The 22,063-nt window shown below is 60.6% G+C and overlaps 1 protein-coding gene across 1 annotated transcript; it reads left to right on the top strand.

Moving 5' to 3' along the window:
• Positions 1-137: 137 nt before the first annotated feature.
• On the top strand, positions 138-21,205 carry GYS1 (glycogen synthase 1). Its single transcript, XM_084540336.1, has 17 exons — positions 138-157; positions 1,484-1,600; positions 2,501-2,682; positions 6,182-6,373; positions 8,290-8,475; positions 9,453-9,597; positions 10,980-11,097; positions 12,396-12,516; positions 13,707-13,813; positions 13,903-13,962; positions 14,074-14,152; positions 14,247-14,360; positions 14,459-14,585; positions 14,701-14,796; positions 16,381-16,544; positions 17,844-17,927; positions 19,807-21,205. The coding sequence occupies exons 2-17, from the start codon at positions 1,489-1,491 to the stop codon at positions 19,987-19,989; spliced, it is 2,070 nt and encodes a 689-aa protein (XP_084396462.1). The 5' UTR covers positions 138-157; positions 1,484-1,488; the 3' UTR covers positions 19,990-21,205.
• The last annotated feature ends 858 nt before the right edge of the window (positions 21,206-22,063 follow it).

Raw genomic sequence — 22,063 nt, 5'->3', positions numbered from 1 at the left:
TCCACCCCGGTCCCTCACGTGGCAAGCGGCTCGCCCAATCCGCGGCGGAGAGGGGCGGGGCCGAGGGGGTGGGCGGGGCTTCGGGAGGGGGCGTGGCCAGGCGGGGGTGGGGGGCGCCAGGGGTCAGACCGCGCGCGGCCGGGGGAGCGCGAGGGAGGTGAGAGGGGGCGGGGCCCCCCCCCGCGACCCCCCCCCCGGGGGCCCCCAAAGGTCTGGGGGGGGGCTTCAAGGGGGGGGGGGGGGGGCTTAAAAGGGGGGTTGGGGGGTCCTGGGGAGGGGCTGGGGGGGTCAAGGGGGGGCTGGGGGGTCCCAAGGGGGGGTCCCAAAAATTTTTGGGGGGGGGTCCCAAATTTTTTGGGGGGGGTCAAAGGGGATTTTTTTGGTGGGGGGGGCTGCGGGGGTCCCAAAAGTTTTTTTGGGGGGGGGGGGGGGCAAGGGAGGGGCTGGGGGGGGCCTGGGGATTCGGGGGGGGTCCCAAAATTTTTTTTGGGGGGGCAAAGGGGATTTTTTTGGTTGGGGGGGGCAAGGGAGGGGCTGGGGGGGCCTGGGGGGACCCAAGGGGGGGTCCCAAAATTTTTGGGGGGGCTCAGGGCTCAAGGGGGTTTTTTGGTTGGGGGGGGTCAAGGGAGGGGATAGGGGAGTAAAGGGGGGGCCTGGGGGGTCCCAAGGGGGGGTCCCAAAGTTTTTTAGGGTGTGGGGGGGGCAAAAGGGGGGGCTGGGGGGGTCACGGGGAGCCGGGGGTTCTCAAGGGGGGTCCCAAAAGTTTTTAGGGGGTGGGGGGGGGCAAAGGGGGGGGCTCAAGGGGATTTTTTTGGCATGGGGGGGTCAAGGGAGGGCTGGGGGGGTCGGGGGGGTCCCAAAAGTTTTTTTTTGGGGGGGGGGGGGCAAGGGATTATTGGGGGGAGGTCCTGGGGGAGGTCTGGGGGGGTTTTAACAATTTTTTTTGGGGGGGGGCGGTCCCGGAAGGGGCTCAAAGGGAGGGGTTGGGGGGGGGCGGGGGGGTCTGGGGGGGCAGGGTGTTTTTTTTTTTGTGGGGGGGGGTCTCAAGGGGGGGTCCCAAATTTTTATTTTTTTTGGGGGGGGGGTCAAGGGGGAGATTGGGGGGGGGCAAAGGGGGAGTTGGGGGGGGGGACAAAGGGATTTTTTTTAGGGGGGGCTAAAAAGGGGATTTTGAGGGGGGGGCAATAATTATTGGGGGGGGGGTCCAGTGATTAATGGGGGGGGGTCTGTGATTATTTGGGGGTCCTGCGATTATTTGGGGGGGGGTCCAATAATTATAGAGGGGGGGTGCACATGGGGGGGGGGGGCAATTTTTTTTTGGGGGGGGGGGCTCCTATGGGGCCAAAACCAAATTGGGGGGGGCCACACAGAGCCCCCATTTTTTTTTTTTTGGGTGACTTTTTTCCTTGGGGGGGTCACTAAAAGGGGGGTGCCCCCCCCCAATTTTAGTGACCCCCCCCCCGTGCCCCCCCCCCCCTTCAAGGCACCATGCCGCTGGCCCGCAGCGTCTCGGTGAGCTCCCTGCCGGGGCTGGAGGATTGGGGGGGCCCCCCCGAAAACGCCATCCTCTTCGAGGTCGCCTGGGAGGTGGCCAATAAAGGTGACCCCCCCGCGGCCCCCCCCCAATAATTTTAGGTGCCCCCCCCCTCCATTATACCCTATAATAACCCCCCCATGCCCCCCCCAAATCCCCTCCCAGTCCACTTTGGCCACCCTTTAGCCCCACTTCACCCCCCCAAATCCCCTCCTGCGCCCCCCCCCTCAATTTTTTTCCCCCTTAACGCCCCCCCCGTGCCCCCCCCCAATATTTTTCATGCCCCCCCCATTTCTACACACTACAAAATCCCCCCCATGACCCCCTAAATCCCCTCCCAGTCCACTTTGGCCACCCTTTAGCCCCATTTCACCCCCCCAAATCCCCTCCTGCGCCCCCCCCTCAATTTTTTTCCCCCTTAACGCCCCCCCCGGGCCCCCCCCATATATTTTAGCCCCCCCATCCCCATTATATTCTACAATTCCCCCCCCAAACCCCCCCTAAATCCCCTCCCAATCCACTTTGGCCACCCTTTAGCCCCACTTCCCCCCCCCATATCCCCCCCCTGCGCCCCCCCCTCAATTTTTTTCCCCCTTAACGCCCCCCCCGGGCCCCCCCCCATAATTTTAGATGCCCCCCTTTTTTATACATGACAATATTCCCCCCCCATACCCCCCCCAAATCCCCTCCCAGTCCACTTTGGCCACCCTTTAGCCCCATTTCACCCCCCCAAATCCCCCCCTGCGCCCCCCCCCAAAATAAATTTCCCCCCTAATGACCCCCCCGGCCCCCCCCCATATATTTTAGCCCCCCCATCCCCATTATATTCTACAATTCCCCCCCCAACCCCCCCCTAAATCCCCTCCCAATCCACTTTGCACACCCTTTAGCCCCACTCCACCCCCCCAAATCCCCTCCTGCGCCCCCCCCCTCAATTTTTTTCCCCCCCCCGCGCCCCCCCCGCAGTGGGGGGCATCTACACGGTGCTGCAGACCAAGGCGCGGGTGACGGCGGACGAATGGGGGGAGGGCTACGTGCTGGTGGGACCCTACGTGGAGAGCAGCGTGCGCACCCAGGTGGAGCTGCTGGACCCCCCCCAGCCCGCCCTGCGCCGCACCCTGGAAGCCATGAACGCCCAGGGGTGTAAGGTGGGGGGGGGACATCGCGGGGGGGGCGTTAAATTTGGGGGGGGGGCTGTTAAAGTAAAGAGGGGTGGGGTATGGGGTCGGCAAAGGGGGATGTGGGGGGTATGGGGTGGTTAAAGGGGGGAGTGGGGGGCATAGAGGTAGGATGTTTGAGGTGGGGGGGGGATAAAGTGGGGGGGGGACATCGTGGGGGGGTGTTAAATTTGGGGGGGGGGCTGTTAAAGTAAAGGGGGGTGGGGTATGGGGTCGGCAAGGGGGGATGTGGGGGGTATGGGGTGGTTAAAGGGAGGAATTGGGGGCTCAAAGGGGGGGCACAGGGGTGGGATGGGCAAGGAGGGGGGGATAAAATGGGGGGGGGACATCGTGAGGGGGGTGTTAAATTGGGGGGGGGGCTGTTAAAGTCAAGAGGGGTGGGGAATGGGGTCAGCAAGGGGGGTATATGGGGGGTATGGGGTGGTTAAATGGGGAGTGGGGGGCATAGGGGTAGGATGTTTGAGGTGGGGGGGGGATAAAGTGGGGAGGGGACATCGTGGGGGGGGGTTAAATTGGGGGGGGGGCTGTTAAAGTAAAGGGGGGTGGGGTATGGGGTCGCCAAGGGGGGATATGGGGTGGTTAAAGGGGGAGTGGGGGGGAATGGGGGGCATAGGGGTGGAATTTTTAAGGTGGGGGGGGATAAATAAGGGGGGGACATCGTGGGGGGGTGTTAAATTTGGGGGGGGGCTGTTAAAGTAAAGAGGGGTGGGGTATGGGGTCGGCAAGGGGAGATGTGGGGGGTATGGGGTGGTTAAAGGGGGGAATTAGGGGGGATGGGGGCACACTGGGGTGGGATTTTTAAGGTGGGGGGGGGATAAATAAGGGGGAGGCATCGTGGGGGGGTGTTAAATTTGGGGGGGGGCTGTTAAAGTAAAGAGGGGTGGGGTATGGGGTCGGCAAGGGGGGATAAGGGGGGTATGGGGTGGTTAAAGGGGGGAATTGGGGGAGATGGGGGGAGTGGGGGGGATGTTTAATGGGGGGGGGACACCGTGGGAATAGGGTCTTTGGGGGGGGGGCATGGTGCTTGTAGGATTGGGGGGAAATGGGGTCAGGGTCGTTAAGGGGGGGCAAATAGGGTCAGGGGTCACCGGGGGGGGAATGGGGGCAAATATGGGGACAGGGGTGCCAAGAGGGGGGCAGAATATTCAAGGGGGGGGGACATGGGGATAGGGTCTTTGAGGGGGGGGCACGGGGTGCTTATAGGGTCGGGGAGATATGGGGTCGGGGAGGGCAAATAGGGTCACAATGGGGACAGGGCCCCCGAGGGGTGGTTGGGGGCACCCAGGGACACATCGGGGGGGGTTGTGGGGCCGGGGGGGGGCTCAGGGGCCTTATAGCACCCATGGGTGGGGGTGACCCCATTGGGGCCCCTCCCCTCACGCGTGGGGGGGGTTATTTTTAGCTCCCGGTTCAAATTTCCCCCCCCCAGCCCCGTGCGGGAAAGGGCAGAAAAGGTCACGGCCCCCCCCCATCCTGCCCCCCCCCCAGCAGTTGTGTCCCGGGGGGGTGGGAACGGATTTTTTGGGGGGGTTTTAACCCTTTCTGGGAGGATCCCAAGCCCTTTTGGGGAGAATTAGCCCATTTTGGGGAAATATTAACCAATTTGGGGGAGTTTTAGCCCATTTTGGGGGGGCATTAGCCAATTTGGGGGAGTTTTAGGTCACTTGTGGGGAGTATTAACCAATTTGGGGGAGTTTTAGCCCATTTGGGGGGGGTATTAGCCAGTTGCAGGGGGTGTTAGCTCATTTTGGGTGAGTACTATCCAATTTGGATGATTTTAGGTTATTTGGGGGAGTTTTAGCCCATTTGGGGGGAATATTAGCTGTTTTTAGGGGAGTTTTAGCCCATTTGAAAGAGTTGTAAGGCCATTTTGGGGGAATATTCGCTGATTTGGGGGAGTATTAACCAATTTTGGGGAGCTTAAGCCTGTTTGGGGGGAATATTAGCCAAATTTGGGGAGTTTTAGCCCATTTAGTGGAGTATTAGGCCGTTTGGGGGTACCACTAGCCCATTTTGGTGAAGTCTTAGCCAACTTTGGGGAGTTTTAGCCCATTCTGGGGAAGCATTAGCCCATTTTGGTGAAGTATTAGCCAACTTCAGGGAGTTTTAGCCCATTCTGGGGAAGTATTAGTTAATTTCGTGGAAGTATGAGTCAATTTGGGTTAGATTTAGGCCATTTAGGGAAGCGTTAGCTTGTTAGGGAGGGTGTTGGCCCGTTCTGGGGAAATATTAGCCAATTTTGGGGGAGTAGTAGCCCATTTTGCTGATCTTTAGCCCATTTTGGGGAGCATTAACTGGTTTCAGAGAGTATAAGCCCATTTTATAAACTCATTTTGGGCTCCAGGAACTGGTTTTGGGACCCCATTCATTCATTTTGGGTGGCTTAACCCAATTTTGCTATCATTTACCCCATTTTTTACAGTCCATTAGTTGATTTGGTGGGGCTCACAAACCCATTTTGGGGGGCATTAACCCATTTTAGGGCCCTATTAACCCATCAGTGGACCATTAACCCATTTTTGGGGTCCATTAACCCATTTTAGGGCCCTGTTCACCCATTTTGTGAGGCATTAACCCCTTTCAGGGCCCCGTTAACCCATTGTTGTGGGCATTAAACCATTTTTGGGGTCCCATAAACCCATTTTAGGGCCCTGTTTACCCATTTCAGTGCCTCATTAACCCATTTTTGGGGGCATTAACCCATTTCAGGGCCCCGTTAACCCATTGTTGTGGGCATTAACCCATTTTAGGGCCTTGTTCACCCATTTCAGGGCCTCGTTAACCCATTGTTGGGAGCATTAACCCACTTTTGGGGTCCCATAAACCCGTTTTAGGGCTGTGTTCACCCATTTTGTGAGGCATTAACCCATTTCAGGGCCCCATTAACCCATTGTTGTGGGCATTAACCCATTTTAGGGCCCTGTTCACCCATTTCAGGGCCTCGTTAACCCATTGTTGGGAGCATTAACCCATTTTTGGGGTCCCATAAACCCATTTTAGGGCCCTGTTCACCCATTTCAGGGCCTCGTTAACCCATTTTTGGGGGCATTAACCCATTTCAGGGCCCCATTAACCCATTGTTGGGGGCATTAACCCATTTTTGGGGTCCCATAAACCCATTTTAGGGCCCTGTTCACCCATTTTGTGAGGCATTAACCCATTTCAGGGCCCCATTAACCCATTGTTGTGGGCATTAACCCATTTTAGGGCCTTGTTAACCCATTTCAGGGCCCCGTTAACCCATTGTTGGGAGCATTAACCCACTTTTGGGGTCCCATAAACCCATTTTAGGGCTGTGTTCACCCATTTTGTGAGGCATTAACCCATTTCAGGGCGCTGTTAACCCATTTCAAGGCCTATTCACCCAGCCCTTCCAGCATCACCCTATACCCACGCAGACCTTTTTGGGACACAACGGGGTACTTTTGGGGTTGCTAACCCTTTTGGGGTGCCCCTTTTGGGGTTTTAGGTGCATTTCGGGCGCTGGCTGATCGAGGGGAGCCCGGCCGTGGTGCTCCTGGATGTGGGGGCGACCGCCTGGAGCCTGGAGCGTTGGAAGGGGGAGCTGTGGGAGAGCTGCGCCATCGGCATCCCCTGGTACGACCGCGAGGCCAACGACGCCGTCCTCTTCGGCTTCCTCGTCGCCTGGTTCCTCGGGGAGGTGGGTTTTGGGGTCCCTTAGGGGGTTTTGGGGTCCCTTAGGGGGTTTTGGGGTCCCTTAGGGGGTTTTGGGCATCTTTTGGTGTGTTTGGGGTGCCCTGGTGCGACTACGAGGCCAATGATGCCGTCCTCTTCGGCTTCCTCGTCGCCTGGTTCCTCGGGGAGGTGGGTTTTGGGGTCCCTTAGGGGGTTTTGGGGTCCCTTAGGGGGTTTTGGGGTCCCTTAGGGGGTTTTGGGGTCCCTTAGGGGGTTTTGGGCATCTTTTGGTGTGTTTGGGGTGCCCTGGTGCGACTACGAGGCCAATGATGCCGTCCTCTTCGGCTTCCTCGTCGCCTGGTTCCTCGGGGAGGTGGGTTTTGGGGTCCCTTAGGGGGTCTTGAGGGTCCCCAGGGGGGTTTGAAGATCCCTAGAGGGGATTTGGGGTGTCCTGGTATGAGTGGGAGATCAATGATGCACTCCTTTTTGTCATCTTTGTTGCCTGGTTCTTTGGAAAGGTGGGTTTTGGGGTCCCCTAGGGGGTTTTGGGGTCCCTTAGGAGCTTTTGGGGTCCCTTAGGGGGTCTTGAGGGGCCCTTAGGGGGTTTTGGGCGTCTTTTGGTGGGTTTGGAGTGCCCTGGTACGACCACAAGGCCAATGATGCCGTCCTCTTCGGCTTCCTCGTCGCCTGGTTCCTCGGGGAGGTGGGTTTTGGGGTCCCCTAGGGGGTTTTGGGGTCCCTTAGGGGGTCTTGAGGGTCCCCAGGGGGGTTTGAAGATCCCTAGAGGGGATTTGGGGTGTCCTGGTATGAGTGGGAGATCAATGATGCTCTCCTTTTTGGCATCCTTGTTGCCTGGTTCTTTGGAAAGGTGGGTTTTGGGGTCCCCTAGGGGGTTTTGGGGTCCCTTAGGAGCTTTTGGGGTCCCTTAGGGGGTCTTGAGGGGCCCTTAGGGGGTTTTGGGCGTCTTTTGGTGGGTTTGGAGTGCCCTGGTACGACCACGAGGCCAATGATGCCATCCTCTTCGGCTTCCTCGTCGCCTGGTTCCTCGGGGAGGTGGGTTTTGGGGTCCCTTAGGGGGTTTCGGGGTCCCTTAGGGGGGCTTGAGGATCCCTAGAGGGGTTTGGGGTGATCCCTAGAGGGGTTTGGGGTGCCCAGGTATGAGTGGGAGATCAATGACACTGTGCTCTTCGGCTTCCTTGTCATCTGGTTCCTTGGGGAGGTGGGTTTTGGGGTCCCCCAGGGGCTTTTGGGGTCCCTTGGTAGTGTTAGGAGTGGCCAGAGGGGTTTTGAGGGACCCTTAGGGGGGTTTTGAGGGTCCCTTAGGGTGTTTTAGGGTCCTTTAGTGTGGGGTTTGCAGACCCCATGGAGGATTTAGGGCTCCCTGGTGGGCTTTGGGGGCCATCCGTGTGAGGATTTAGGAATCCTGTATAGGATTTGCAGGCCCAGGGAGAATTTTGGGATCCTGTGTGGGGTTTGGGGGCCATCTCTGAGAGGATTTAGGGATCGTATATAGGGTTTGGGGACCCCATGGAGGATTTAGGGATCTTGTGAGGGGTTTAAAGTTCATCCCTTTAATGATTTAGGGATTCTGTGTAGGATTTCTAGGCCTCAGAGAGAATTTAGGGATCTTGTATGGGGTTTATTGGCCATTCTTGTGAGGATTTAGGGATCCCTAGTGGGATTTTCAGGCCCCAGACGGGATTTAGGGATCCTATGTAGGGTTTGGGGACCCCATGGAGGATTTAGGGATCCTGTGTGGGGTTTGAGGGGCTTCCCTATGGGGATTTAGGGATCCTGTGTGGGGTTTAGGAACCCCGTGGACGATTTAGGTCTCCCTGGTGGGCTTTGGCTGTGCCGGGGTGGAGTGGGGTGTATAGTTTTGGGGCTCCCCACATTTTTTGGGGCCCTTTTGTGACCGATGGGGGGGGGTTTTGGGGCCAGTTCGCAGCGCAGAGCGAGGGGCACCCCTTCATCGTGGGCCACTTCCACGAGTGGCTGGCGGGGCTGGGGCTGGTGCTGAGCCGGGCGCGGCGCTTGCCGGTGGCCACCATCTTCACCACCCACGCCACCCTCTTGGGCCGCTACCTCTGCGCCGGCAGCGTGGATTTCTACAACAACCTGCAGAACGTGAGTTGGGGGGGGGAATTTGGGGTTTAGGGGGTGTTGGGGGGGGAAATTTGGGGTTTGTGGGGTGTTGGGGGGGGGGAATTTGGGGTTTTGGAGGGGGAAATGGGGGAGAATTTGGGGTGTTGGGGGGTGTGGGGGGGGTGTAGGGGGTATGGGGATGGAGGGGGTGTGTGGGGGATTTCTACAACAACCTGCAGAACGTGAGTTGGGGGGGGGAATTTGGGGTGTTGGGGGTGTGTGTGTGGGGAATTTGGGGTGTTGGGGGGGGATTTGGGGTGTTGGGGGGGAATTTGGGGTGTATGGGGGGGGAATTGGGGAATGGGGGCTTGGATGGGGAGGAATTGGGGTGGGGAGGATTTCTACAACAACCTGCAGAACGTGAGTTGGGGGGGGGAAATTTGGGGTGTTTGGGGGGGGATTTGGGGTGTGTGTGGGGAATTTGGGGTGTTGGGGGGGGAATTTGGGGTGTTGGGGGTGTGTGTGGGGGAATTTGGGGTGTTGGGGGGGTATAGGGGGGAATTCAGGTGTGGGGGGGCTGCTGGGGGGGGAATTTGGGGTGTTGGGGGGAATTTGGGGTGTGGGGGGTGAATTGGGGTGTGAGGGGGTGTGGGGATGGGGCATATGTGGGAGGAATTGGGGTGGGGGGTATGGGGGGGGAATTTGGGGTTTTAGGGAGTGTGTGGGGGGGAATTTGGGGTGTGGGGGGGTGTGGGGATGGGGGATAAGTGGGGGGAATTGGGGAGGGGGGAGGTTTATGGGGGGAGGAATCACCCATGGGAAGGGCCGGAACCACCGGAGGGCGGAACCTTGGGCGAGGGCACACGGGGCCGGGGGGGACCCTTGAGGCAGCTGCACCCCGAGCCCCTGGGGGACCGGAATAGGGGGAACACCTCCCAAAATCGGGTCTGGGGGGGCTCTGGGGCGCTCTGTGACCCCCGGGACCCCCCCGTAACCCTTCTGGGACCCCCCCCCTGCAGTTTGATGTGGATAAGGAGGCGGGAGAGAGGCAGATTTACCACCGCTACTGCCTGGAGCGGGCGGCCGCCCACTGCGCCCACGTCCTCACCACCGTCTCCCACGTCACCGCCGCCGAGGCCGAGCACCTGCTCAAGAGGAAACCTGGTGGGGACCCCCCCCCAAAAGCCCCCTGGCTTGTGGGGACCCCCCCGAAGCTTCCCCGGGGAGTGGGGACCCCCCCCCCAGCTTGTGGGGACCCCCTTGAGTCTCCCCAATAACCCCCACAGGGATGGGGACCCCCATGACCCCCCCAAAGTCCCCCTGGGGATGGAGACCCCCCTGAAACCCCCCCGGGGGTTGGGGACCCCCCTGAAGACCTCCTGGGTTGTGGGGACCCCCCCAGGGCCCCCCCAGCTTGTGGGGACCCCCTTGAGTCTCCCCATGGCTCCCCACAGGGATTGGGACCCCCATGACCCCCCCAAAGTCCCCCCAGGGGTTGGGGACCCCCCCGAAACCCCCCCGGGGGTTGGGGACCCCCCCAGAGCCCCCCCAGCTTGTGGGGACCCCCTTGAGTCCCCCCAAGAACCCCCACAGGGATGGGGACCCCCCTGAAGACCTCCTGGGTTGTGGGGACCCCCCCAAAACCCCCCCGGGGGTTGGGGACCCCCCCTAAATCCCCCCCAGGGGGTGGGGACCCCCCCCAGAGCCCCCCCAGCTTGTGGGGACCCCCTCGAGTCTCCCCATGGCCCCCCACAGGGATGGGGACCCCAAACCTCCCTGAAACCTCCTCAAAACCCTCTTCCAACCCCCCCAGACCCCCTCAAAATCCTTCCCAGGACCCCCAATCCCCCCCCCCAAAACCCCCCCAAACTCCCAGGATCCCCCCCCAAAAAAAAAACAACACCCTAAAACCCCTCCCAAGAGCCCAAAACCCCTTCCAGGAGCCCCTAAACCTCCCCAAAACCCCCCCAGGACCCCCAAAATCCTTCCCAGGACCCCCAACCCACCCCCAGATTCCCCCCCCCAAAAAAACACCACCCTAAAACCCCTCCCAAGAGCCCAAAACCCCTCCCAGGAGCCCCTAAACCTCCCCGAAACCCCCTCAAAACCCCCTTCCAATCCCCCCAGCCCCCCCAAAATCCCTCCCAGGACCCCAAACCCCCCCTCAAACCCCCAGGACCCCCCCCTCCAAAAAAAAAAAAACACCCTAAAACCCCTCCCAAGAGCCCCAAACCCTTCCCAGGAGCCCCTAAACCTCCCCGAAACACCCCCAAACCTCCCCGAAACCCCCCCAGGCCCCCTCAAAATCCTTCCCAGGACCCCCAACCCCCCCCCCCAAAAAAAAACAAAAAAAACAGGAGCCCCCCCCAAAAAAAACCCACCCTAAAACCCCTCCCAAGAGCCCCCAAACCTCCCCCAAACCCCCTCAAAACCCCCTTCCAACCCCCCCAAAACCCCTCCCCGCCTCTAACCCCCCCCCCTTTACCCCCTGGGGGGGGGATCTCCCCTTCACCCCCCCTTGTGACCCCCCCGTGCCCCCCCCCCAGACCTGGTGACCCCCAACGGGCTGAACGTGCGCAAGTTCTCGGCCATGCACGAGTTCCAGAACCTGCACGCCCAGAGCAAAGCCCGGGTCCAGGAATTCGTCCGGGGGCACTTTTACGGGTGAGGATTTATTTTTTTTGGGGGGGGGGGGGACACGCGACACCCCCAAATCGAGGGGCTGGGGGGGTTGGAAGGGGATTTGGGGGGGTTTGGGGAGAGTTTTGGGGAGTTTTGGGGGGGAGTTGGAGGGGTTTGGGAAGTTTTTTGAGGGGTTTAGGGGATCCTGGGAGGGGTTTTAGGGTATTTTTTTTGGGGGGGGGGGGCCTGGGAGTTTTGGGGGGTTCTGGGGGGGGGCTTGGGGGTCCTGGGAGGGATTTTGGGGGGGGTCTGGGGCGGGTTTGGGGAGGTTTGGAGGGGATTCAGGGGGTTTTGGGGAGGTTTTTGGGGGGTTTGGGGGAGGTTTAGGGGCTCTTGGGAGGGGTTTTAGGGTGATTTTTTTTTGGGGGGGGGTCCTGGGAGTTTGTGGGTTTTTTTGGGGGGGGTCGGGGGTCCTGGGAGGGATTTTGGGGGGGTCTGGGGGGGTTTCGGGGAGATTTGGGGGAGTTTTGGGGGAGTTTAGGGGCTCCTGGGAGGGTTTTTGGGCTCTTGGGAGGGGTTTTAGGGTGATTTTTTTTTTGGGGGGGGGTCCTGGGAGTTTGGGGGGGTTCTGGGGGGGGGTCGGGGGTCCTGGGAGGGATATTGGGGAGGTCTGGGGGGGTTCGGGGAGATTTGGGGTGGGGTTTGGGGTCTCTTTTTTGGGATCTGTTGGGATTTTTTGGGCTCTGTCGTTTATTTTTGGGATCTGTAAGTTTTTGGGGTCTGTTGGGGTTTTTTGGATCTGCATTTTTTTGGGGGGCTCTGTCGGGGTTTTTTGGGCTCTGTCAGGATTTTTTGGGGTCTCATTTTTTTGGGATCTGTCAGGGCTTTTTGGATCTGTGTTTTTTTGGGGGACCCTGTCGGGGTTTTTTGGGTCTGTTGTTTATTTTTGGGATCTGTCGGTTTTTTTGGGCTCTGTCGGGGTTTTTTTGGATCTGCGTTTTTTTGGGGGGCTCTGTCGTTTTTTTGGGGGGTCTGTTGGGGTTTTTGGGCTCTGTTGTTTATTTTTGGGATTTGTCAGTTTTTTTGGGGGTCTGCCGGGGTTTTTTGGATCCGTGTTTTTTTGGGGGGCTCTGTCGGGGTTTTTTGGGGTCTCATTTTTTTGGGGTCTGTCATTTTTTTGGGGGATCTGTCATGTTTTTTGGTCTCTTTCGGGTTTTTTTGGGCTCTGTCGGGGTTTTTTTGGATCTGCGTTTTTTTGGGGGGCCCTGTCGGGGTTTTTTGGGGCTCTGTGGGGGTTTTTTGGGGTCGGGGGGCTGTGCGTGACCCCCCCCTCGTTGCAGGCACCTGGATTTCGACCTGGACAAGACGCTTTTCTTCTTCATCGCGGGGCGCTACGAGTTCTCCAACAAGGGCGCCGACATCTTCCTGGAGGCCCTGGCGCGGCTCAACTACCTGCTGAGGGTGGGGGCGCGGGGGGGGGACACCTGGGGACATTTGGGGACACTTGGGGACACTTGGGGACACGTGGGGACACTTGGGGACATCGGGGAGGGGGACACCAGGGGGGATATTGGGGTGGGAGGGACATCAGGGGACATTGGGGTGGGGGGGGACATAGAGGGGACGCTACCTGCTGAGGGTGGGGGCGTGGGGGGGGACATTTGGGGACACCTGGGGACACTTGGGGACACGTGGGGACATGTGGGGACACTTGGGGACATCGGGGAGGGGGACACCAGGGGGGATATTGGGGTTGTGGGGACATAGGGGGGACATCGGGGGGACATTACCTGCTGGAGGGGGGGTGTGTGGGGGGAAATTGGGGGAGGGGAACATTTGGGGGGGTCACCGGGGTGGGGGGGACACTTGGGGACATTTGGGGACACGTGGGGACACTTGGGGACATCAGGGAGGGGGACACCAGGGGGGATATTGGGGTGGGAGGGACATCAGGGGACATTGGGGTGGGGGGGACATAGAGGGGATGCTACCTGCTGAGGGTGGGGGCGCGGGGGGGGGACACCTGGGGACGTTTGGGGACACTTGGGGACACGTGGGGACACTTGGGGACATCGGGGTGGGGGACACCAGGGGGGATATTGGGGTTGTGGGGACATAGGGGGGACATTGGGGGGACATTGCCTGCTGAAGGGGAGGGGACATGAGGGGTTGGGGGCATTGGGGGGGGTCACCGGGGTGGGAGGGACACCTGGGGACACTTGGGGACACTTGGGGACATCGGGGAAGGGGACACCGGGGGGACATTGGGGTGGTGGGGACATCGGGGGGACATTTGGGGACAAGGACATTGAGGGTTATTTGGGGTCATGGGGGTTATTTGGGGACATGGGGGGTATTTAGGGTCATGGGGGGAATTTAGGGTCATGGGGGACATTTGGGGACATGGGGGACATTTAGGGACACAGGTTATTTGGGGTCATGGGGGTTATTTAGGGTCATGGGGGTTATCCGGGGACATTTGGGGACAGGGGGGACATTTGGGGTCACAGCACATACCCGGGACCAGACCAGGAGGACACACTCGGGGATGGGACACCTCTGAGTCCCGGGGTGTCCTTTTAGGGCCGGGGGGGTGACATTTGGGGCTTTTTGGGGCCATTTGGGGCCATTTAACCGTGTCCCCCCCCCAGGTGAACGGCAGCGAGACGACGGTGGTGGCTTTCTTCATCATGCCAGCTCGCACCAACAACTTCAACGTCGAGTCCCTCAAGGGCCAGGCCGTACGCAAGCAGCTCTGGTGAGCCCCCCCCCGACCCCAAAAACGTCCCTAAAATGTCCCCAAATCCCCCCCCCGGCTTAATTTTGCCCCCCCCCCCCAAAAAACAGGGACACGGCCAACACGGTGAAGGAGAAATTCGGCAAGAAGCTCTACGAGTCCCTGCTGGTGTAAGCAAAAAAGGGGGGGGAGAAGAGCTTAGGGGGGGGTTCGGGGGACACGAGGGGACCCCAAAAAATTGGGGGGGTCCCTCTGAAGCCCCCCCTTTGCCCCCCCCTCAGGGGGAACCTCCCCGACATGAACAAAATGCTGGACCGGGAGGACTTCACCATGATGAAGCGCGCCATCTTCGCCACCCAGGTGGGCTCCCCCTTAATCCCAAAATTGGGGGGGGCACGCAGGGTCTTCATGTGACCCCCCCCCGACCCTATTTGTCTCCCTGCCCCCCCCCCAGCGCCAATCCTTCCCCCCCGTGTGCACCCACAACATGCTGGACGACGCCACCGACCCCATCCTCACCACCATCCGCCGCATCGGGCTCTTCAACAGCAGCAACGACCGCGTCAAGGTGACCTCGGGAAGGGGTCCTGGAAGAAAAAGGGGGGGCCCGGGGGGGGGCTTTTATTAACCCTGCCCCCCCCCCCCGTGTCTTCTGTGCCCCCCCAGATCATCTTCCACCCCGAGTTCCTCTCCTCCACCAGCCCCTTGCTGCCCGTCGACTACGAGGAGTTCGTGCGCGGCTGCCACCTCGGCGTCTTCCCCTCCTATTACGAGCCCTGGGGCTACACCCCGGGTACTGAACCCCCCCCCCCGAGACCCCCCCCGTTTCCTCACAGCCCCCCCCGACACCCTGGGACCCCCCCCGCGTCGCTGACCCCCCTAATTTTTTGTGTGCCCCCCCCCTCAAGCTGAGTGCACCGTCATGGGCATCCCCAGCGTCTCCACCAACCTCTCGGGCTTCGGGTGCTTCATGGAGGAGCACATCGCCGACCCCTCGGCCTACGGTGAGCCTATAGGGTCAGGGCTGTCCCCCTGTCCCCTTTGTCCCTTTGTCACCTCGTCCCCTTTGTCCCTTTGTCCCCTTGTCCCTTTGTCCCCCTGTCTCCTTATCCCATTGTCTCCCTGTTCCCGTTGTCCCCTTCTCCTCTTCTCTCTTCGTTCCCGTTTCTTGTTCCCTGTTCTTTGTCCCTTTGTCCCATTGTCCCCCTGTCCCTTGTCCCACTGCCCCCAAACCCCTTTTGGTGTCCCCATTACCCATCCCCACATCCCTCCATTCCCCCCTTCCCTGCGTCCCCACGTCCCCCCCATCCCCGTGACCCCGTATCCCCGTGCTTTGACCCCGTTTCCCCACCTTCTGACCCCATTTCCCCACGTTTTAACCCCATTTCCCTGCATTCTGACCCCGTTTCCCCGCGTTCTGGCCCCATTTCCCTGCATTCTGACCCCATTTCCCCACGTTTTAACCCCATTTCCCCACCTTCTGACCCCATTTCCCAACCTTCTGACCCCATTTCCCCACCTTCTGACCCCATTTCCCCGCGTTCTGACCCCATTTCCCCGCGTTCTGACCCCATTTCCCCGCGTTCTGACCCCATTTCCCCGCGTTCTGACCCCATTTCCCCGCGTTCTGACCCCATTTCCCCGCGTTCTGACCCCATTTCCCCGCGTTCTGACCCCATTTCCCCGCGTTCTGACCCCATTTCCCCGCGTTCTGACCCCATTTCCCTGCGTTCTGACCCCATTTCCCTGCGTTCTGACCCCATTTCCCTGCGTTCTGACCCCTTTTCCCCACATTCTGACCCCATTTCCCCGCGTTTTGACCCCCCTTTCCCTGCATTTTGACCCCCTTTCCCTGCATTCTGACCCCATTTCCCCACCTTCTGACCCCTTTTCCCCACGTTTTAACCACGTTTCCCCGTGTTTTGACCCCATTTCCCTGCGTTCTGACCCCATTTCCCCACATTTTGACCCCATTTCCCCGCGTTTTGACCCCATTTCCCCACGTTTTAACCCATTTCCCTGCGTTCTGACCCCATTTCCCTGCGTTCTGACCCCATTTCCCCGCGTTCTGACCCCATTTCCCCACATTTTGACCTCATTTCCCTGCATTCTGACCCCTTTTCCCCACATTCTGACCCCATTTCCCCACATTTTGACCCCATTTCCCCACGTTTTAACCCCATTTCCCCACGTTTTAACCCCATTTCCCCACGTTTTAACCCCATTTCCCCACGTTTTAACCCCATTTCCCTTCATTCTAACCCCATTTCCCCACCTTCTGACCCCCGTTTCCCCGCGTTCTGGCCCCGTTTCCCCAATTCTGACCCCATTTCCCCACGTTTTAACCCCATTTCCCCACGTTTTAACCCCATTTCCCCACGTTTTAACCCCATTTCCCTGCATTCTGACCCCTTTTCCCCACGTTTTAACCACGTTTCCCCGCGTTTTGACCCCATTTCCCCACCTTCTAACCCCATTTCCCCGCGTTTTGACCCCATTTCCTCAATTCTGACCCCGTTTCCCCGCGTTTTGACCCCGTTTCCCCGCATTTTGACCCATTTCCCTGCGTTTTGACCCCGTTTCCCCAGGGATTTACATCGTGGACCGGCGATTCCGGGCCCCCGAGGAGTCTTGCGCTCAGCTCACCGCCTTCCTCTACGGCTTCTGCCAGCAGAGCCGGCGGCAGCGCATCGTCCAGCGCAACCGCACCGAGCGCCTCTCCGACCTCCTCGACTGGAAATACCTGGGCCGGGTGAGCTGGGGGCACTGGGAGGGTCCTGGGGGGGCTTTGGGGGGGTCCTGGGGGGCTTTGGGGGGGTCCTGGGTGTGCATCGTGCAGCACAACTGCACCCAGCGCCTCTCCGACCTCCTCGACTGGAAATACCTGGGCTGAGTGAGCTGGGGGCACTGGGGGGGCTTGGGGGGGCTTTGGAGGGGTCCTGGGGGGCGTTGGAGGGGTTCTGGGGGGCTTTGGAGGGGTCTTGGGGGCTTTGGGGGGGTCCTGGGGGGCTTTGGAGGGGTCCTGGGGGCGCATCGTGCAGCACAACTGCACCCAGCGCCTCTCCGACCTCCTCGACTGGAAATACCTGGGCCGGGTGAGCTGGGGGCACTGGGAGGGTCCTAGGGGGGCTTTGGAGGGGTCCTGGGGGGCTTTGGAGGGGTCCTGGGGGGCTTTGGGGGGGTCCTGGGGGGCTTTGGAGGGGTCCTGGGGGCGCATCGTGCAGCACAACTGCACCCAGCGCCTCTCCGACCTCCTCGACTGGAAATACCTGGGCCGGGTGAGCTGGGGGCACTGGGAGGGTCCTGGGGGGGCTTTGGAGGGGTCTTGGGGGGCTTTGGGGGATCCTGGGGGGCTTTGGGGGGGTCCTGGGGGGATGAGGAGGGACCTGAGGAGATGAGGAGGGGTCCTGGGGGGATGAGGAGGGGTCCTGGGGGTTTCAGAGGGGTCCTAAGGGGATGAGGAGGGGTCTGAGGGGGTTTGGAGGAGTCCTGGGGGGCTTCAGAGGGGTCCTGGGGGGCTTTGGAGGGGTCCTGAGGGGCTTCAGAAGGGTCCTGGGGGGATGAGGAGGGACCTGGGGGGTTTCCGGGGGTCCTCAGGGGATTTTTGGGGTCCCTGGGGTCCCAGGGGGAGTTCCTGGGGGTCCCAGGGGAGATTTTGGGGGTCCTGGGGGGGGGATCCCTGAGGTCTCGAAGGGGTTCTGGGATCCTGGGGGGTCCCAGGGCGGATTTTTGGGGTTCTGGGGGGGTGTTCCTGGGGTCCCAGGGAGGTCCTGGGGGTCCCTGGGGGGTCCCTGGGGGGATTTTTGGGGTGTAGGGGGGGTCCGGGGGGGGGTTCTAGGGGGGATTTTGGGGTTCTGGGGGGGTCCTGAGGGGATTTTTGGGGTCCCAGGGGGGATTTTGGGGGTCCTGGGGGTCCCGGGGGGCGGCTTTGGGGTCCTGGTGGGGCTGGGGCTGGGTTCCAAAGAGGAGAGGGGAGGTCGGGGGTCCTTGACCTTTGACCCCTGAGCCTGCCCTTGACCCCTGACCTTTGACCTTTGACCTCTGCCCCCAGTACTACACCTCCGCCCGCCGCATGGCGCTGGCCAAGGCCTTCCCCGAGCACTTCACCTACGAGCCCCCCGAGGCGGCCGCGGCGGTGAGCGACGGCGACCCCAAAATGGCCCCAAACGGCCCCAAAATGGCCCCAGGGGTCCCCAGGTGTCCCCTGGTATCCCTTGGGTGGCCCCTGGGTGGCTCCAAATGGCCCCTGGGTGTCCCCAAATGTCCCCTGGGGTGTCCCTAGGGTGTCACTAGGTGTCCCTAGGGTGTCACTGGGTGTCCCCAAATGGCCCCTGGGGGTCCCCAAATGGCCCCAAAGGTCCCCAAGTGTCCCCTGGTATCCCTTGGGTGGCCCCTGGGTGGCTCCAAATGGCCCCTGGGTGGCCCCAAATGGCCCCAAGTGTCCTCAGGTGTCCCCTGGGTGGCCCCAAATGGCCCCAAGTGTCCCCAAATGTCCCCTGGGGTGTCCCTAGGGTGTCACTGGGTGTCCCCAAATGGCCCCAAGGGTCCCCAAGTGTCCCCAAATGGCCCCAAAGGTCCCCAAGTGTCCCCTGGTATCCCTTGGGTGGCCCCTGGGTGGCTCCAAATGGCCCCTGGGTGGCCCCAAATGGCCCCAAGTGTCCTCAGGTGTCCCCAAATGGCCCCAAGTGTCCCCAAATGTCCCCTGGGGTGTCCCTAGGGTGTCACTAGGTGTCCCTAGGGTGTCACTGGGTGTCCCCAAATGGCCCCTGGGGGTCCCCAAATGGCCCCAAGGGTCCCCAAGTGTCCCCAAATGGCCCCAAAGGTCCCCAAGGGTCCCCTGGTAACCCCAAGGGTCCCCAAGTGTCCCCTGGTGTCCCTTGGGTGGCCCCAAGTGGCCCTTGGTATCCCTTGGGTGGCCCCAAATGGCCCCAGATGTCCCCAGGGGTCCCCAAATGGCCCCAAGGGTCCCCAAATGGCCCCTGGGGTGTCCCTAGGGTGTCCCCAAATGTCCCCTGGGTATCCCTGGATGTCCCCTGGGTGTCCCCAAATGGCCCCAAAGGTCCCCAAGTGGCCTGTGGTGTCCCTTGGGTGGCCTCTGGGTGGCTCCAAATGGCCCCAGATGTCCCCAAGAGGCCCCAAATGGCCCCAAGTGGCCCCTGGGGTGTCCCTGGGTGTCCCTAGGGTGTCACTGGGTGGCCCCAAGGGTCCCCAAATGTTCCTAGGGTGTCACTCCTCCCTCCCAAGCCCCCTACACCCCCCCAACCCCCCCAAAACTCCCCCAAACCCCTTCCATCGACCCCCCCACACCCCCTACACCCCCCAAACCCCCCCAAATCCCCCCAAAACCCCCCAAATACCCCCAACCCCCCCCCAAACCCCTTCCATCGACCCCCCCCCACACCCCCTACACCCCCAAAACCCCCCCAACCCCCCCCAAATCCCCCCAAAACCCCCCCAAACCCCTTCCATCAACCCCCAACCCCCCCCAAATCCCCCCAAACCCCTTCCATTGACCCCCCCACACCCCCTACACCCCCCAACCCCCCCCCAAAACTCCCCCAAACCCCTTCCATTGACCCCCAAACCCCCCCAACCCCCCCAAATCCCCCCCAAATCCCCCCCAACCCCTTCCATCGCCCCCCAAACCCCCCCAAATCCCCCCAAACCCCTTCCATTGACCCCCCCACACCCCCTACACCCCCCAACCCCCCCCAAACCACCCCCAAACCCCTTCCATTGACCCCCAAACCCCCCCAACCCCCCCCAAATCCCCCCCAAATCCCCCCCAACCCCTTCCATCGCCCCCCAACCCCCCCCAAACCCCTTCCATCAACCCCCCCCCCAAAAACCCCCCAAATCCCCCTAAACCCCTTCCATCGCCCCCCCAAACCCCTTCCATTGACCCCCAAATCCCCCCAAACCCCTTCCATTGACCCCCCTACACCCCCCCAACCCCCCCAAAACCCCCCAAAACCCCCCCAAACCCCCCCAACCCTTTTTTCCCCCCCCCCCAGGGTTTCCGCTACCCCCGCCCGGCCTCGGTGCCCCCCTCCCCGGCTCTCTCGCGCATCTCCAGCCCCCGGCACAGCGACGAGGAAGAGGAGGACGAGCGCTACGACGAGGAAGAAGAGGCCGCCAAGGACCGCGCCAACATCCGCCGCCCCCCCAGCCCCCTCGCCGCCCCCACCAGGAATTAAAAACCCCCGCTTTTTAGCTCCCCCCCCCCAAAAAAAAACCACCAAAAACTCCCACCCATCCCCTCCGTGCCAGCCCCACGGTATGGAAATTGGGGAAATTGGGGGATTTGGGGGGGTCGCGGGGGGGTCAAAGGTTATGGGGGGGGGCACGGGGGTGTCCTCTTTACCCTGCTGACCCCCCCCCAAAAAAAAAAAACCCACCCAAAAACTCCCACCCATCCCCTCCGTCACCATGCCAGCCCCACGGTATGGAAATGGGGGAAATTGGGGGATTTTGGGGGTTTTGGGGGGGTCAAAGGTTATGGGGGGGGGCACGGGGGTGTCCTCTTTACCCTGCTGCCCCCCCCCAAAAAAAAAAAAAACAAAAAAAACTCCCACCCATCCCCTCCGTCACCATGCCAACCCCACGGTATGGAAATGGGGGAAATTGGGGGATTTTGGGGATTTTGGGGGGGTCAAAGGTTATGGGGGGGGGCACGGGGGTGTCCTCTTTACCCTGCCCCCCCCCCCAGGGGTGTGGTTATTTGGGGGGGGGGCGCAGGACCCCCCCATTTACCCTGTATGCCTTTTGGTACACGATTATGGGGGGGGCACCCCCTTTTTACCCTGCCCCCCCCCCCCCAGGGGCACTGTTACATGGGGGGGGGCATAGGGACCCCCCCCCCAAGGTCACAGTTATGGGGGGGGCACAGGGACCCCCCCTTTACCCTGTTTCCCCCCCCCCAGGGGCATAATTATTTGGGGGGGGGGGGCACAGGGACCCCCTTTTTACCCTTTTGCCCCCCCCCCAAGGGAAACGATTACAGGGGGGGGGCACAAAACCCCCTATTTTTACCCTGCCCCCCCCCCAAAAAAAGAAAAACGCCCCCATGGGGTCGCTCCCACAGCACATGGGGGGGCCCCATGGTGCCCCCCCCCGCCCCCCCAGCGCTCAGCCCTGCCCCCCCCACAGCACTTTTATTATTATTTTTTTTGGGGGGGGGGGAATTTATGGGGTGCCCCCCCCCCCCTCACCGTGCTTACAAGGCTCAGCCCCACTTCACTCCACGGTGCCTGGGCTCCCCCCCCCCCCCAAATTTTTTTTGGGGGGGGGGGCTATGGGGCAGCATGCCCCCCCCCCCCCCAAAATGTGGGTCTGGGGGGGGGGGGGAGCCCCAAATTTATCCGTCCATCCCCCCCCCCGCGGCGCAGTGGACAATAAAGGTGCTTCACCGCCCCCCCCCCGTGCTGTTTTTTTTGGGGTTGGGGGGGGGGAAATGGGTGATTTGGGGGAAAATGGGGTGGTTTTGGGGCTTCTCTTTTCCGGGGGGGGGGGCAACGTGGATGGGTGAGGGATTTGCCCCCCAAACCTAATCCCAATCCTAAAAATAACGCTAACCCTAATCCCCTAATCCCAAACTAAACCCTAACCTTAATCCCAACCCCAAACAAAACCCTAACCCTAATCCCAACCCCAATCCTAATCCTAACCCCAACCCAAACCCCAACCCAAACCCCAACGCTAACCCCAACGCTAATCCCAACCCCAACCCTAATCCCAACCCCAATCCTAACTGTTACCCTAATCCTAACACTAATCCCAATCCTAACCCTAATCCCAACCCTAATCGTAACCCTAATCCCAACCCCAACACTAATCCTACTCCCAACCATAGCCCTAACCCTAATCCTAACCCCAACCCCAACCCTAATCCCAATCCTAATCCCAATCCTAATCCTAACCCCAATCCCAACCCTAATCCCAATCCTAATCCCAATCCTAATCCTAACCCCAATCCCAACCCTAATCCCAATCCTAATCCTAACCCTAATCCTAACCCCAATCCCAATCCTAATCCTAACCCCAATCCCAATCCTAACCCCAATCCTAATCCTAACCCTAATCCCAACCCTAATCCCAATCCTAATCCTAACCCCAATCCCAACCCTAACCCCAATCCTAATCCCAATCCCAACCCTAATCCCAACCCTAATCCCAATCCTAATCCCAACCCTAATCCCAACCCTAACCCCAATCCTAATCCCAATCCCAATCCCAACCCTAATCCCAATCCTAATCCTAACCCTAATCCTA

This window comes from Aythya ferina (assembly GCF_964211825.1).
Source record: "Aythya ferina genome assembly, contig: HAP1_SCAFFOLD_449, whole genome shotgun sequence".
NCBI classification, from domain to species: domain Eukaryota; kingdom Metazoa; phylum Chordata; class Aves; order Anseriformes; family Anatidae; genus Aythya; species Aythya ferina.
Note: the sequence above shows the minus strand (reverse complement) of the source record. Positions and strands in the feature narration are given on the sequence as shown.

Bases quoted from the DNA above. Each gene is read 5' to 3' on its own strand.
- GYS1 (XM_084540336.1), top strand. From the start codon at position 1,489: ATGCCGCTGGCCCGCAGCGTCTCGGTGAGCTCCCTGCCGGGGCTGGAG. The intron at 2,683-6,181 runs GTGGGGGGGGGA...TTGGGGTTTTAG, and splicing joins TGAACGCCCAGGGGTGTAAG to GTGCATTTCGGGCGCTGGCT. The intron at 12,517-13,706 runs GTGGGGGCGCGG...TCCCCCCCCCAG, and splicing joins GGCTCAACTACCTGCTGAGG to GTGAACGGCAGCGAGACGAC.